At 45.4% G+C, this 15573-nt stretch overlaps 1 protein-coding gene across 5 annotated transcripts in view; it reads left to right on the forward strand.

Annotated features, from left to right (window-relative positions):
- ODF2L (outer dense fiber of sperm tails 2 like) overlaps positions 1 to 13549 on the forward strand; it is a 54507-nt gene extending 40958 nt beyond the window's left edge. For all 5 annotated transcript variants that reach the window (XM_030573849.1, XM_030573853.1, XM_030573851.1 and 2 more), the window contains one exon: positions 12613 to 13549. In XM_030573849.1, the coding sequence (XP_030429709.1) occupies positions 12613 to 12741 (129 nt within the window). In that variant the 3' untranslated portion in view covers positions 12742 to 13549. The remainder of the gene's footprint in view (positions 1 to 12612) is intronic.
- The last annotated feature ends 2024 nt before the right edge of the window (positions 13550 to 15573 follow it).

A 15573-nucleotide genomic window follows, 5' to 3' on the forward strand; every position in this document is an offset into this window, starting at 1 on the left:
ACAGGAGTTTATTAGGCGGGGTCCAGGTGCAGGGGGAATTAGGCTTTGCAGAGGGGTCAAGATTAAGGTGGTTGGTGCTCAGCAAGGGGGGGGTCTAGGTTGGGGTTTGGCAGGAGGGCCCTGGAGGGGGGGCTGAGCAGTGGGGCTCATCAAGGTGGGTTTCAAGTGTGGGGGTGGGTCTGGGTGCAGAGGTGGGAGTCCAAAGGCAGAGAGGAGGGGCTCGGCAGGTGAGCCAGGTAGAGGAGGGGTGGGGCTTGGCAGGGGAATCTGGTTATGGCAGGGTCTGGATGCATGGGGGTTGGGTGAGGAGCAGTTCCCCATACGATCACCTCTCCCCCTGCAGCTGAGGAGTGATGGAGCAGGAAGCTGGAGGGTGGAGCTTCCTGCAGCTGAGGGAGGTTCCTAATCTGACCCAGACATGGTTGCTCCTTGCTGGGGAAGAGTAAGTCTCATCCTCCCCTAGCCCAGCCAGGTCTAGCAGTTGAGCCCGGCTCCAGTAGGAGCCAATAGCCAGTAGATCCCCAAATGCCCCCTCCCAGCAGCAATTTACCTCTCCGCCAGCTGCTCCAAGCGCCCAAAATGACACACTCGGGCTGCTGGAGAGGAGTGCATGACTGTTCCTGCAGCTTCTCCATGAGAAGTCATTTTTCTATGCGGAAGCAAAGAAATCTGTTGGGTACTTGAATTCTGTGACTCTTTGCTGGCTTATGATCGCTCTTTGAGGTGCTGGATTCGTGAGAGTTTAATATTTTTCTATAGAAGGTGCTAATCCTGTCATAGCTACAGCGCAAGCTGCACCTTGGACTTCTTTTAGTTCCTCTCAAATACACCCTTCAGTTGACAGGTCTGGCTTTCTGCACCTCGTTTCAGGTAGAAGCACTCGGTCCAACAACTCTTAAACTGGATCTCTGGGCTGCAGTCCCTTTTTACCAAGCTTAATAATGACACAGACCCAACTTGATTTGGTATCTATAAGAGGTTTCCTTCAGGGGTCTGTAGCAAGGCAAGTTTGCATTTACACAGAAAGTGTCTTCCGAATGAAGCATTATTTGTTTGTTCCTCAAAAGTACAAAGTACTAGAGTACAGGGTAGAAACAAGAGACCTGCATGCATGAATCTTACTCACAAAGGCTGCCAAGGAAAGTTTAAGGTATAAGTACTCATCAGCCCAGATAACTCCGTATCTGGCAGAGAGAGGCAACCTACCCTGTACAGCATCTCTGTCTTTTGGCATCCATCTTGGTGTCAGCCTCAGTCTGCTGACACCCTTTTCTACCTGTGGCAAGGTGCTGCTACAGAAGCCCTTAATCAGCTCCTGCTGCTCCAGCCCCAATCAGGGAGAATGTATTGGGGCTGGGTTAACTGCCATGTGTTTGCCTGATAACTGATCACACCTGCCAGCCTCATTAGCAGGAGCTATAAGGAAGTGAGATAAGGGGTGTGGGGCTGGAGATTAAGAGGGGGAGGTCAGGCTCAGAGGGAGTAGAAGTCTCCTAGTCTGTTGCTGGCAAGGCCTGTGGTAGGCCAAGCAGTTGTAAAACCTGTATATAGTTGGAAATGTGGTGGGAAACTGATCATAAATAAAGAACATGGCTGTTGCACCAGACAGAAGTGTCCCTGATTCACGGAGGTCAGGGGCCAAGAGGCTGAATCTGGAGGGGTGCAGAATGAGTCTCATTACACTGTCCCTCCCTTTTTGTAGGCTAGCATCTGCAAGAGTTTAGTACAGGAACTCCTCACTTAAAGTTGTTCCGGTTAACATTGTTTTGATGTTAAGTTGCTGATCAATTAGGGAACATGCTCATTTGAAGTTGTGAAATGCTCCCTTCTAATGTCGTTTGGCAGCCCCCTGTTTTGTCCACTGCTTGCAGGAAGAGCAGCCCGTTGCAACTAGCTGGCGGGTGCTTGGAACCAGCATGGACCAGCAGCCCCCCTATCATCTCCCCACTCCCTAAATTTGCTGTGCAGCAGCTGTCCCTCCCCCCACTGCCATGTGCTGCTCCCGCCCTCTGCCTTGGAGCTGCTCCCAGAGATTCCTGCTTGCTGTATGGGGGAAGGGGGGAAGAAGGGGGCTAATGTCAGAGTGTCTCCCGCTCCCCCCTGCTCCTGCATAGAGTTACAAGATGTCTTGATTTTATAGGGACAGTCTCAATTTTTCGGTCTTTTTCTTATATAGGCTGCTATTACCCTCCACCACTGTCCTGATTTTTCACATTTGCTGTTTGGTCACCCTAATCCTGTACCTCGCTTACCCCATCTTCCATAGAGCAGGGGGACACATGACGGAGGGAGGGAGCTTCTAGGCAGTAGCTGTGGGTTTCAGCAAGCTGATTTAATTAGGAAGGCAGTGTACTTAAGCCTGGGGTCAGTTACTTAAAGGGGAAATGTGCATTTTTTCTCTCACACACAAGGTGTGTGTCTATGTCTGCCCTCCCCCCTTTCCTGCTGCCTTGTAGAGTGTTATGAGAGTTAACCCTTGAGAGCTCAGTCAATTGCTAGTTCATTTAGCAATAAAGCATTCCCTGGGAAATATCCCACCCTCAGACTCCTCCACCTCAACCAAGCTTCACAATCATCATCACTGTATACCAGTATTAAATTGTTTGTTTAAAACCGTGTGTGTGTGTGTGTGTGTGTGTGTGTGTGTGTGTGTGTGTGTGTGTGTGTGTGTGTGTGTGTGTGTGTGTAAAAATATAGTATCAGACAGGTAGCCGTGTTAGTCTGGATCTGTAAAAGCAGCAAAGAATCCTGTGGCATCTTATAGATTTGGAGCATGAGCTTTCGTGGGTGAATACCCACTTCGTCAGATGCATGTAGTGGAAATTTCCAGGGGCAGATATATATATGCAGGCAAGCTAGAGATAATGAGATAGTTCAGTCAGGGAGGATGAGGCCCTGTTCTAGCAGTTGAGGTGTGAAAACAAAGGGAGGAGAAACTGGTTTTGTAATTGGCAAGCCATTCACAGTCTTTGTTTAATCCTGAGCTGATGGTGTCAAATTTGCAGGTGAACTGAAGCTCAGCAGTTTCTCTTTGAAGTCTGGTCCTGAAGTTTTTTTGCTGAAGGATAGCCACCTTAAGGTCTGCTATAGTGCGGCCAGGGAGGTTGAAGTGTTCTCCTACAGGTTTTTGTATATTGCCATTCCTAATATCTGATTTGTGTCCGTTTATCCTTTTCCGTAGCGACTGTCCAGTTTGGCCGATGTACATAGCAGAGGGGCATTGCTGGCATATGATGGCGTATATTACATTGGTGGACGTGTAGGTGAATGAACCGGTGATGGTGTGGCTGATCTGGTTAGGTCTGGTGATGGTGTCGCTGGTGTAGATATGTAGGCAGAGTTGGCATTGAGGTTTGTTGCATGGATTGGTTCCTGAGCTAGAGTTAACTATGGTGCGGTGTGCAGTTACTGGTGAGAACATATTTCAGGTTGGCAGGTTGCCTGTGGGCGAGGACTGGCCTGCCACCCAACGCCTGTAAAAGTGTGGGATCATTGTCCAGGATGGGTTGTAGATCCCTGATGATGCGTTGGAGAGGTTTTAGCTGGGGACTGTATGTGATGGCCAGTGGAGTCCTGTTGGTTTCTTTCTTGGGTTTGTCTTGCAGTAGGAGGCTTCTGGGTACACGTCTGGCTCTGTTGATCTGTTTCCTTATTTCCGCATGCAGGTATTGTAGTTTTGAGAATGCTTGGTGGAGATTTTGTAGGTGTTGGTCTCTGTCTGAGGGGTTAGAGCAGATGCGGTTGTACCTCAGTGCTTGGCTGTAGACAATGGATCGTGTGATGTGCCCGGGATGGAAGCTGGAGGCATGAAGGTGGGCATAGCGGTCGGTAGGTTTTTGGTATAGGGTGGTGGTAATTTGACCATCACTTATTTGCACCGTGGTGTCTAGGAAGTGGACCTCCTGTGTAGATTGGTCCAGGCTGAGGTTGATGGTGGGGTGGAAGCTGTTGAAATCGTGGTGGAATTTTTCCAGAGACTCCTTCCCATGGGTCCAGATGATGAAGATGTCATCAATGTAGCGTAGGTAGAGAAGAGGCGTGAGTGGATGAGAGCTGAGGAAGCATTGTTCCAAGTTGGCTATAAAAATATTGGCATATTGTGGGGCCATGCGGGTGCCCATAGTGGTGCCACGGATCTGGAGATATATATTGTCATCAAATTTGAAATAGTTGTGTGTGAGGATAAAGGCACAGAGCTCAGCAGCCAGTTGTGCTGTAGCATCATCAGGGATACTGTTCCTGACAGCTTGTATTCCATCTGTGTGTGGGATGTTCGTGTAGAGAGCATCTACATCCATGGTGGCTAGGATGGTGTTTTCTGGAAGGTCACTAATGCATTGTAGTTTCCTCAGGAAATCAGTGGTGTCACGGAGATAGCTGAGAGTGCTGGTGGCATAGGGTCTGAGCAGAGAGTCCACATATCCAGACAGTCCTTCAGTGAGAGTGCCAATGCCCGAAATGATGGGGCATCCAGGAATTCCGGGTTTGTGGATCTTGGGTAGTAGATAGAATAACCCTGGTCGGGGCTCTAAGGGTATGTTGATTTGTTCCGGTGTTAGTGTAGGGAGTGTCCTGAGTAGATGCTGCAGTTTCTTAGTGTATTCCTCAGTGGAATCTGAGGGAAGTGGCCTGTAGAATTTGGTGTTGGAGAGTTGTCTGACAGCCTCCTTTTGGTAGTCAGACATGTTCATGATGACAACAGCACCTCCTTTATCAGCCTCTTTGATGATAATGTCTGGGTGGTTTCTGAAGCTGTGGATGGCATTGCGTTCTGCACGACTTAGGTTATGAGGCAAGCGATGTTGTTTTTCCACAATTTCTGCCTGTGCACGTCGGTGGAAGCATTCAATGTAGAGGTCCAGACTGTCATTTCGACCTTCAGGAGGAGTCCATGTGGAGTTCTTCTTCTTGTGCTGTTGGTGGGAGGGTACCTGTTTATCAGTGCACTGTTCAATGTTGTCCTGAAAGTATTCTTTGAGTCGGAGACCGCGAAAGTAGGCTTCCAGATCGCCGCAGAACTGTATCATGTTGGTGGGGGTGGCAGGGCAGAAAGAGAGTCCCCGAGATAGGACAGACTTTTCTTCTGGGCTGAGTGTGTAGTTGGATAGATTGACGATATTGCTGGGTGGGTTGGGGGTACCACGGTTGTGGCCCCATGAGGCAGGTAGGAATTTAGACAGCTTACAGTCCTTTTTCCTTTGTAGAGAGGTGAAGTAAGCAATGTAGATCTCCTGTCTTATTTTAGTGAAGTCCGTTTGTATGGAAGTTTGGTTATTAATGAGAGTCTCCAGGTTGGAGAGCTCTTTTTTGATGTTTTCCTGTTTGCTGTATAGGATGCTGATCAGGTGGTTCCTCAGTTTCTTTGATAGAGTATGGCATAATCTCTCACTGTGGTCTGTGTAGTATGTAGATAGCAGTGGATTTTTTACCTCTAGTCCATTTGGTATGATATCCATCCATTTGCATTTGGAAAGGAAGATGAGGCAGGGAGGAGTTTAGACAGCTTACAGTCCTTTTTCCTTTGCACGTCCACCAATGTAATATACGCCATCATATGCCAGCAATGCCCCTCTGCTATGTACATCGGCCAAACTGGACAGTCGCTACGGAAAAGGATAAACGGACACAAATCAGATATTAGGAATGGCAATATACAAAAACCTGTAGGAGAACACTTCAGCCTCCCTGGCCGCACTATAGCAGACCTTAAGGTGGCCATCCTGCAGCAAAAAAACTTCAAGACCAGACTTCAAAGAGAAACTGCTGAGCTTCAGTTCATCTGCAAATTTGACACCATCAGCTCAGGATTAAACAAAGACTGTGAATGGCTTGCCAATTACAAAACCAGTTTCTCCTCCCTTGGTTTTCACACCTCAACTGCTAGAACAGGGCCTCATCCTCCCTGATTGAACTACCTCATTATCTCTAGCTTGCCTGCATATATATATCTGCCCCTGGAAATTTCCACTACATGCATCTGACGAAGTGGGTATTCACCCATGAAAGCTCATGCTCCAAAACATCTGTTAGTCTATAAGGTGCCACAGGATTCTTTGCTGCTTTTGTAAAAATATAGTCTTTTGTCTGGTGAAAAAAATTTCCCTGGAACCTAACCCCTTCATTTACATTAATTCTTATGAGGAAATTGGATTCGCTTAACATCGTTTCGCTTAAAGTCGCATTTTTCAGGAACATAACTACAACGTTCAGTGAGGAGTTCCTGTATTACTCTTTGGTCTCTTCCTTAGTCTTGGCAAAATAGCTTTGTCACAAGGGTTGGGGACAAGGAGTCATCTATTCACAGATGATGTTGTTGGAGTGTTTGGCATGATACTTATCTAGATGATTATTTTTATTTTTCATGCTTTGTTTCTTTAATAAACCCATGTCTCCATAACAAGAATCAATCATAACTAAGGCTGCATGTCTGTCATAGAGGTCACAGAAGTCACAGATTCTGTGACTTTCCATGACCTCCCTGACTTCTGCAGCAGCCAGTGTGGCTGACCTCAGGGCCACCCAAGCAGCTGGCCCTGGGACCAACTGTTCAGGCAACACTGGGACAGCCACGCCAGCCACTGCTGCTCGGGCGGTCTCACAGTCAGCCATACCGGCTGCTGCTTGGCAGTCCAGGGGCCAGCCACACTAGCTGCTGCTCAGCATCCCACAGCTGCTGGCCCTGGGGACTGCCCAAGCAGTAGCTGGTGCCACTGGCCCCACGGATGGCCTGAGCAGTGGTCGGTGGAGCTGGCTCCGGGGGGCCCCCAGAGCAGTGATGCCCCAGGTGCCCCCTAGAGCAGCAGCTCCCTGGGAGCACCCCAAAGCAGCAGCACCCTGGGGCCCTCCAGCTAGGATTTAGTCAAGGGTATTTATAGTAAAGGTCATGGACAGGTCACAGGCTATGAAATTTGTTTATGGCCCATGACCTGTCCATTACTTTTACTAAAAATATCCATGACTAAATCGTAGCCTTAATCATAAGCAATTTATAGAGGCATGTATGTTATTCATACAAAACAATACAATAGACCCCCATTTATCCACGCCTCCATTATCTGGCTCTCCATATTAACTAAACAGCGGGGCTCGAGTTGTCAGTCCTGCCGCTTCTGGGGCTGACAGCTGGAGCCTCACCCATTCTCCCAATTATCCAAATTTTTGATTATACATTCTGGCCTCGGTCCCAATTAATCAGGATTCCACTGTATAGCTATTTCCCAGCTGGCCACATATTCAACTTCTAGAATACTGACTTTTTTCAAGACTGTGTTCTCTGTAGTACTTTTGTTATTTCTTTGTAAGTAAAATCTGTTTGTTTATTATGCTGGAACAGGGAATCATCCGTCCCTTGTTCTTTTAGCAATAAGTTTTAATGCTTATGATTTTTATTCCTCTTGATCAGTGTTTCCCAAACTTGGGACGCCACTTGTGTAGGGACAGCCCTTGGTGGGCTGGGCCGGTTTGTTTTCCTGCCGTGTCCACAGGTCTGGCCGATCGCAGCTCCCAGTGGCTGCGGTTCACTGCTCCAGGCCAATGAGAGCTGCTGGAAGCAGCGTGGGCTGAGGGACATATTGGCTGCTGCGTCCAGCAGCTCCTATTGGCCTGGAGCAGTGAACCGCAGCCAGTGGGAGCCACGATCGGCCGGATCTGCAGACGTGGCAGGTAAACAAACCGGCCTGGACCGCCAGGGGCTTTCCCTACACGAGCGGCATCCCAAGTTTGGGAAACATTGCTCTAGAATGCAAATGGGAGTGTTTAACATTTCAAATAACTTTGTTTTCTTTTTCCTTTGTTTATGGACTTGCGTTCGTAAAAGGATTTTGTATGAAGCAATGCATAATTATTGTTTTCCCATTGCCTTAAATTTTTACTCCCTTCTACTTTTGTTTTCTCTCACTGTATATCTTTTTTTTCCTAGTAGAGAAATGAAGGAACAAATCTCCACCTGGTACATAGTTCGAACAGCTGAGCCAGGAATTGGTCAGATTAGCCAGTGAAGTCAGTATTAATTTACCAGAGTAAGAAGTGAGGGCTATAATGACTCCTCTGCCTTAGTGGCTAGAGTAAGTGGTACCTAACAGATCTCAGCGTTGGAATGGGATCATTCTGTCCCTTTCCTGATGCCCTCTACAGGAGTCAAGGATCTACAGCTGTGAAGGCATGATCCAGAGGGGCAATTGCAGAAGTAGTATCAGATCTCCTGGAAATATAGGATTTTGGCAAGCAAATTAATGCTGAATCTGCAAACATTAAGGGCCTGGCCTCAGAAAGTGCTGTGCTCTTCCAGCACCCTCAACTCAGATCCCCAGCTTTTGTAAAGGGGATTTCTGAGGGATAGAGAAAGAGCAGAGCAGCAGAATCTGCTGGACTCCTGTCTCTTTACCTACTGAAGTCAGGGTCATCTAGCTCTCTGTCTTTACTCAGGCAAAACTTGTCTTTACTTCACTAGTTCAGCTGCCTGGTGCCTGGCTTGATTACTTGAGTTGCATACTATATGTCCTCAGTAGAAGCTGAAAGTGCTTATACCTTGCAGTATCAGATCTTAATTTACCCATGTCTCCAGTCTGCAGTTTGGAGTCCTTATTTGTGGAAGAATCTTGGGGATATTTTCCTGTGTGGAGCCCATGGGAGTAGTGTTGGAACCACGCTGCCAAAGATTCTGAGGGGAACGGGATGATTATAGAGCCAAGTGTGGAGGCACAGGGATGAACCTGTGCCACTTTGAGGCTGGAAAAACGGTTAGTCCCCCACATTAGTGGAATAATTCCAGGGGAACCTTCCGAGTGAGAAAAGATGTAACTCTCCAACAGAGAGGGTAAATTCACCCATAGGAGAGGACCAGATTTCAGCCCCCTACTTGAGTGTTAACAAGGAAGACGTGAGTTTCCTTTGCGACTGCTCCAAATGAGGATATTCAGGATGTTCTGTTAGCTGTTTTTATAACTTATTTCCAACATTGTCAATGTTACCCGAAATTGGGCCGGCTATTAATCTTAGGGAGGACTAGTGACCCGCCAGAGTTTGGGAGAAAGCAGCACATTTGTTATAGCTAAACTCAAAAGAAGGGTGGGGGGAAGGTGTAACAGACCTTTTGAGCATACAGGTTATACATAGGATACAGATCACTGCTGCTCCTACAACACTCCGCCCCTTGAGCTATGATCATTACAGTAGTTGTTGTCGTAGGGCACAGGTGATCTGTTGCAAACAAATCAAACAATCATAACCAGGTGAATATAACTAAAACCATTACAACTGACTAAACACCAGATATAACATAAACAAAAATGCAAACAATCACAGTCATAATAATTGGGAATACAGTAAAACTATCACAATAATTGGGTACATCGACAAACAAAATGAGGCCCAAGTCTGATGTTGCAATAGCCATCAAACAGTAAAAGTCACTGAGGTCAGGATCTCCTTAAGCACACACAACAAATAAGATTTGTAGGAGTACCACAGTTATCATGCAAAGTTAAACTGATTTGGAAGATACATAGTAACAGATAACTTGGTGAAATTGCTGTTACTTAAACTGACCTTTTGTTGTACAGGTTATGGGGGCCCATGAACTACTCTTCAGGACTTGGGGAAGTAGAACCAGGGTGCATAGAGGAAAGTGTGGAATTAACAATACAAGAAAATGTAACTAACAATACAAATGTATCAATAACAAAAATTAACAACAAAATGATTAGAGAACCTAACAAAAAATAAACCTGATGCATTGGGGACCAAAGTCTTTAGGACAGAGGTGGATGTGATTGGTAATTTGGTTGTAGATAGGGGAAGTAGAGAGAGGAAAAAGCATTTACCCTGTTTAGTGTATTATCCCCTCTCTCTCTGGACCCAGTGCTAGCAAAGGACACCCGCCAGAGACAGACACAGAACATGAGACACAGAACATACAACACAGAACACTGAACACAGAGTTTGTCACAATACTGTAACCTTGGTATTTCTATAATTCTTCAGCTGGTACCAGCTCCCCTGATGTTCTGGTTCGGAAGCTGACAGATAGCTTAGAAACAAATTAGCACAGTGCTCCCACCGCAGCAGACTGTGCTCGTTTGAGTTGTCTGCAGGGTACCCATTTTCCTTCTGGGATATTATCTATGCCACCCAGGGCTTTTGCTAACTCTCTATTGCTTGTGCAGGAGCCAACTTGGTCTCTGCCACAGTGTGTCCAGTACTTGGGGCTGCCTTGCACCCTGCGGGCACAGGCCCATAGTTTCAGACCACCCTCTGGACCGCTGCAACACCGTGTCTGGGGTCCAGCCATCTGGGGTGCGGATTTGGGGGATCCGGATCATACCAGATATCCCCATCCCAATCATCATATGGTCCCACACCATGCTGGGCTTTCACCCCAATGGTGGCGACCCGGGCTGAATAAGCCCCTGGGGCCCTGTTCTACTGGGTGGACCCCTCCAGGAACAGATCCTTCAAGTGGGTAACTGCCTGGCTCAGAGTGCATTCTCTACTTTCTCCTGCTCCCGCTCCTCCTCCTCTGCTGCCGCCGCCTGTAATGCGGCTACAGAGAGGGAGGACGCCTGGGTGCTAGTAGTCAGATCCTGCGCCTTCCACACATCCCGTTCCTTCTCCAACGCATTACATCAGTCCTTGAGTGAATCTGTTTCAGTGGCAAGCTGACTTTTTGCCACCTGCCATTGCCAGCCTGCTTTTCACAGCAGCCAAGCAGTTGCACGACCCAGTCCCACCTTGTTGGGACTGTATATAGTGCAGATTTATCTAACATGAGCTCTAGTTCAGGATTGTACTCCCAGGTGGAACCCCTCCTAGCATCCAGGGGTCTGCCTCTTTCTTTTGGAACCCTTCTAACAACACCCCTGGTGGTGGCGCAGCTCCCCAAGGGAGGGTGTCTTCTCGCTCAGGCTGCTTCTCGTTTTTCTTCCCCTTGCCCTGCAGTGGCATACTTAGTAGTGGCGTCCTTTCCTCCCCAAGTTGTTAGCCCACCACTTTTTCATTCAGGCTTGAGCTGGACCCACTCAAGAGACTACTGGAGGGCACCAGGGGACCCTACTCTTGGATCAAATCCTCCACTAAGCTGCCTGCATTGTCCACCAGTAATGTTAACCGAAATTGGGCCAGCTAGTAAGCTTAGAGAGAACTAATGACCCACCAGAGTTTGGCAGAAAGCAGCACATTTATTATACTGATAGCTAAGCTCAAAAGAAGGTGGGGGGTGGGGAAGGTGTAACAAACCTTTTGAGCCTGCAGGTTATACATAGCATAGAGATCACTGCTGCTCCTTCAACCATCAGCATTCATCATCCCTGCTCTTCCCTCTCCCACCCCCGCACTCCCTTTTGGCATTTCTATTTTGGGCAGGGTGTTCTTGTCCCGTTTTTTTCCCCCTGTTTTGAAAAGTACCTCTAAAAATCTATCCATGATACCGATACACTTCTTCATTTTTTATGAGCCTGTTCCTGCTTTTGTTGAAACCAGTTGGAGTTCTGACATTGAGGTCAATGGGAACGTAGTCAAGCCTCAAAGCATGGATTTATTACAACTTGCTTAGCTTTATAAAAGAATTGAAGTCACATGACCAGAGACTTTCCCATGCATTCTAAATTATTTCACCTTGTCACTCCACTTTCAAATCTTCCACCTAGTTCTGAAACCTTTCAGATAAGGACTACAAGTCATTGCTATTATTTTTCAGCAGAATCTCTCTGATACCTCTGTATCAGGTCTGTAGTATACTTTTCAATGGTTTCCATTCTAGAAGTATTTAGGCGCCAGTTTAAAATAAATATGAAAAGAGAATTATTTATGCCTGAGGGGAGCGTTATTCTGAACAAAAACAAAACATATACATTGTTCACCTACTCCAGTTACATATCCATAAAATTGGGAATACAATTATGGAAAGGAAAAACAAAAATCATATTGTTTTATTCCTGTTACCATGATGCTGGAAACGGCAGGGCTCAAGAAGGTAATTTTTTCTTTAGTTCACTTTAACCTGATTATTTCATATAATGTTAGAATTAAATCTAAATGTTATAAATGACTAAAAAATTTAAGAAAAATGTTTATTTTAAGTAACTCACATCTGAAATCGTGTTATGATAGGCATAAAAGAAAATTAAAAAATGGCTATTTGTTTAATGTAACAAATTACCATATATGGATCTAATAAACAAGTAAATGGTGTTATCATTCACCCTTTATTTTAAAGGATAACATAGGCTGCAAAAATCAGGCTGCATTAAAGATCAGTAACAGATGTTCTCATTAAAAAAATAAGCATGAGAGTTTTGAGTTTGTATTGGAATTAAGGTGCCACAAATCTTTAATGATGGAAATGCAAAATGTTCGACAGTTGCTATAAAGGATATCCCAGGACTCATGTCTTTTTTTAAGAGTATAAAGTTACTCAAACAGATCAATTTGTGCTCAGGAGACATAATGTTTAGGTTCAAGATTTTGGGGTCATTTTGAAGGTCTTGCGTTTGTGTGGAGTTGACTAAAATTTTAGGGAATGACAGACATGGTTATAAACTTGAAATACTAGTCCTACTATATTTTTATTTTGTATTTTATTCCTAACTTGCATCCCCTTTCCCTCTTTTTCTTTAGAGAGAGAAACATCAGGAAGTATGTTTGAAAGAATTAGAGCACACACTACAAAAATCAGAAAACCAGAACCACAGCATCCACAGTTATGTACAGTTCTTGAAAAACTCATATGTAACAATGTTTGGCTGATTTCTTTAATTTAGAATATTTTAAATTAAAGGGCAGAATCTTGGAAGGCGCCAAATGTCCTTAACTCTCAGTGAAGTCAATGGAAGTTGAGGACATTTTGCTAGATTGAACCCTGTATCATTAGGGCTTCATAGCAAAATTCTCTCTCCAAGTTTTGCAGAATTGAGCCTACCCTGATGTATATACACTGGTTGATCATGTTCTGAATGTTTACATGGTATTACTAATCTAAAAATGGCATTACTAATCTTCATTTCTTGAACAATAGAGAAGGGAAAACTGTGCAATCTCCATGAAAGATGTGTTCTTGTTATTCAGTGTACTTCCATTGCTGTAGAAATCTCACTGGATTCAATTTGCATTCCAGCTACCATGATGATAATAGAAATACTATTCTTAATATTTTGTATAGGTAACACATAATTGAAAGAAAATCCATTCAAATTATTATGTGGAGGCACTAAATGTGATGATAATCCTCCTGATAATGGCCCCAATTCAACAAGGTATTTAAGAATATCCCTAATTTTAAGCACATTAGTAATTCATTTGAAGTCAGTGAGATTACTCATGCAGCTAAAACAAACCACATGCCTAAGTACCTAGTTGAACTGGGGCCAGTATGAAGGAAAATCCTGATTATGTAAACTTGTTTTCTATAGCAATAGTATAAAATATTCTTACAGAATTGTGATATTGTTTTTAAAGATAACAGATTCAGATAACATCTAAACAATATATAAATTTTAAGTGTGTATTAAATATCCTATAAATGTCCTTTTTATATAAAAATATAACTGACGTTACTTATTTTGTTTTACATGTACATGTTTTAACTATAATCTTTTCTCAACATATAACAAACTACTAGCAATGAAATATTTATTGGTGCATCAGCGTTTTCTTTTTTACTTTGCAATTAGATATCCATATCAACAAGCTAATGGTATGTGAAGTATTATTCTGTTGGTTTACACTCTACACTTTTTTTTAAAAAAAGAAAACTATTATTTAAGTATATTTGATTATTGTGATACTAGCACAGTACTTTCTATTACAATTTTTTGGTTCCCTGCCTTAAAAAACTAATACTAAATTTTCTTTTGATTAGGTTTAACATTTTCCTCCACCACTTCAGAATTTACCTTTTTAGAATACTGAATGATCATAACCTTTTTAAAAAAATCATGAATGAAGAAACATCAAGATATGCAGAAGTAAAACCTTGAATCCAGTACCAGGTTTACTTTTAAAAGCCTAGAACAGTCCAATTAAACCACATGGAGGTCACTGTAGTAAGTGTAGGCTTCTTATTTGATAAATAGTTTAAGAATTTCCAATACATTGCCTTTAACCTAGCCTCTGCTATCCAGGAAATTAGAAAAACCTGAAACTTTTGTCTTTACTTTAATGCAATAATTAGAGCCCTGCAAATACGCAGCTATCCGCTTCATATCTGTGGACCATTTTTACGGATAGTTGGGCGGATCCAGATACAGCCTCACAAAGCTCCATTGATCTGGAGTGGAGACAGAGACGTGTTTGCACAGGGCTGAGCCAAGCTGAGCTGCGCCCATCCAAGTCCCAAACCATTTTGGAGACACTTTGCCTCTTCCCAGCACCTGGTGGGCGGCTTATAAAGTGCAGTCCAGTCCTGAGCCCCCTTTGTGGCAGTGGCGGCGAACGCCCCTCCCTTCCCCCCCCTGCTGGGGCTATGAAGCCAACAAATACGTCCAGGAAAAGATAATCTGAATTCCGACAGAGCCCAGAGCACTTTAAATAGGGATAAAATGTATGCTGCCTGGGCTGGGAGTGGTGTGAAAGGAGAGTGAGGAAAAGGGGAGAGTCAGTGCCTGGCAGGGGATGGAGAGACTGTGAAGGAGAGACCAAGGAGCTGGGCTGCCTGGCTGACGGCTCAGGGAGTGGAGGGGTGAAAGTCCACAAGCCAGGGGATAAGCAGGAGCAGGTGAGAAGACTTCGGAGCCCATTCCCATTCTCTCAGGCAGGCCCACGCATGTGGGGGGTGGGGAATCTGACCCTGGCCCTGAGGCCTCCTGGGCCCCATCCTGCCCTCCTGTCCCCTGAGGTGGCAGGCCCCGTATCTGACAAGTACATGTTGAGCAGCAGCTGCTGGACTCTGGCACCGTGTCTCATGGCAGCACCTAGGGTGACCAGCTAGCAAGTATGAAAAATAGGACAGAGTGTGGAGTAATAGGTGTCTATATAAGAAAAAGCCCTGAATATCAGGACTGTCCCTATAAAATTGGGACATCTGCTCACCCTAGCAGCACCTGTCCTGTGGCATCCAGCTCAGGCAGCTCAGGGGGTGCAATGCGCTCTGGGCTGGCGGCCAGTGGCTGGGGCTGGGCAGCAGATTGGAATCGGGGCTGTCCAGCATGTGCTCGCCATCCAGCAGCTCAGCCCCCCCTCCTCACGGCCCCTTCTTGAGACCCTGCCCCTTACCCCCAGTCCCTGCTCTCGCGCTTCCTCTTCCCTGCAACACCTGCCCCCCCGCTCACTCATCTCCGCCCCACCCTACCCCCTCAAGACAGCTTGCAGATGTGGATAGAGGTAAAAGTTGGCAAGCAGATTGTGGGTCGGATCGCGGGTTGATCCTGGCGGATGCAGATCCACATTTTTGTATCCACGCAGAGCTCTATCCATACCTATACCTTACCTACCATAGCTGGCTACATGAATTAGTGGAACTGGTGACAATTTCAGAGGCAGAATCTTTACCTCAATGTAGTACACAAGTTTGTATGCTTCAAGTATCACATGAGTATAATACAACTCAGTTGGGTCAGGCTAACTGATGATGATGCCCTGCTC

The sequence above is a fragment of the Gopherus evgoodei genome, chromosome 8 (genome assembly GCF_007399415.2).
Source record: "Gopherus evgoodei ecotype Sinaloan lineage chromosome 8, rGopEvg1_v1.p, whole genome shotgun sequence".
NCBI classification, from domain to species: Eukaryota; Metazoa; Chordata; order Testudines; family Testudinidae; genus Gopherus; species Gopherus evgoodei.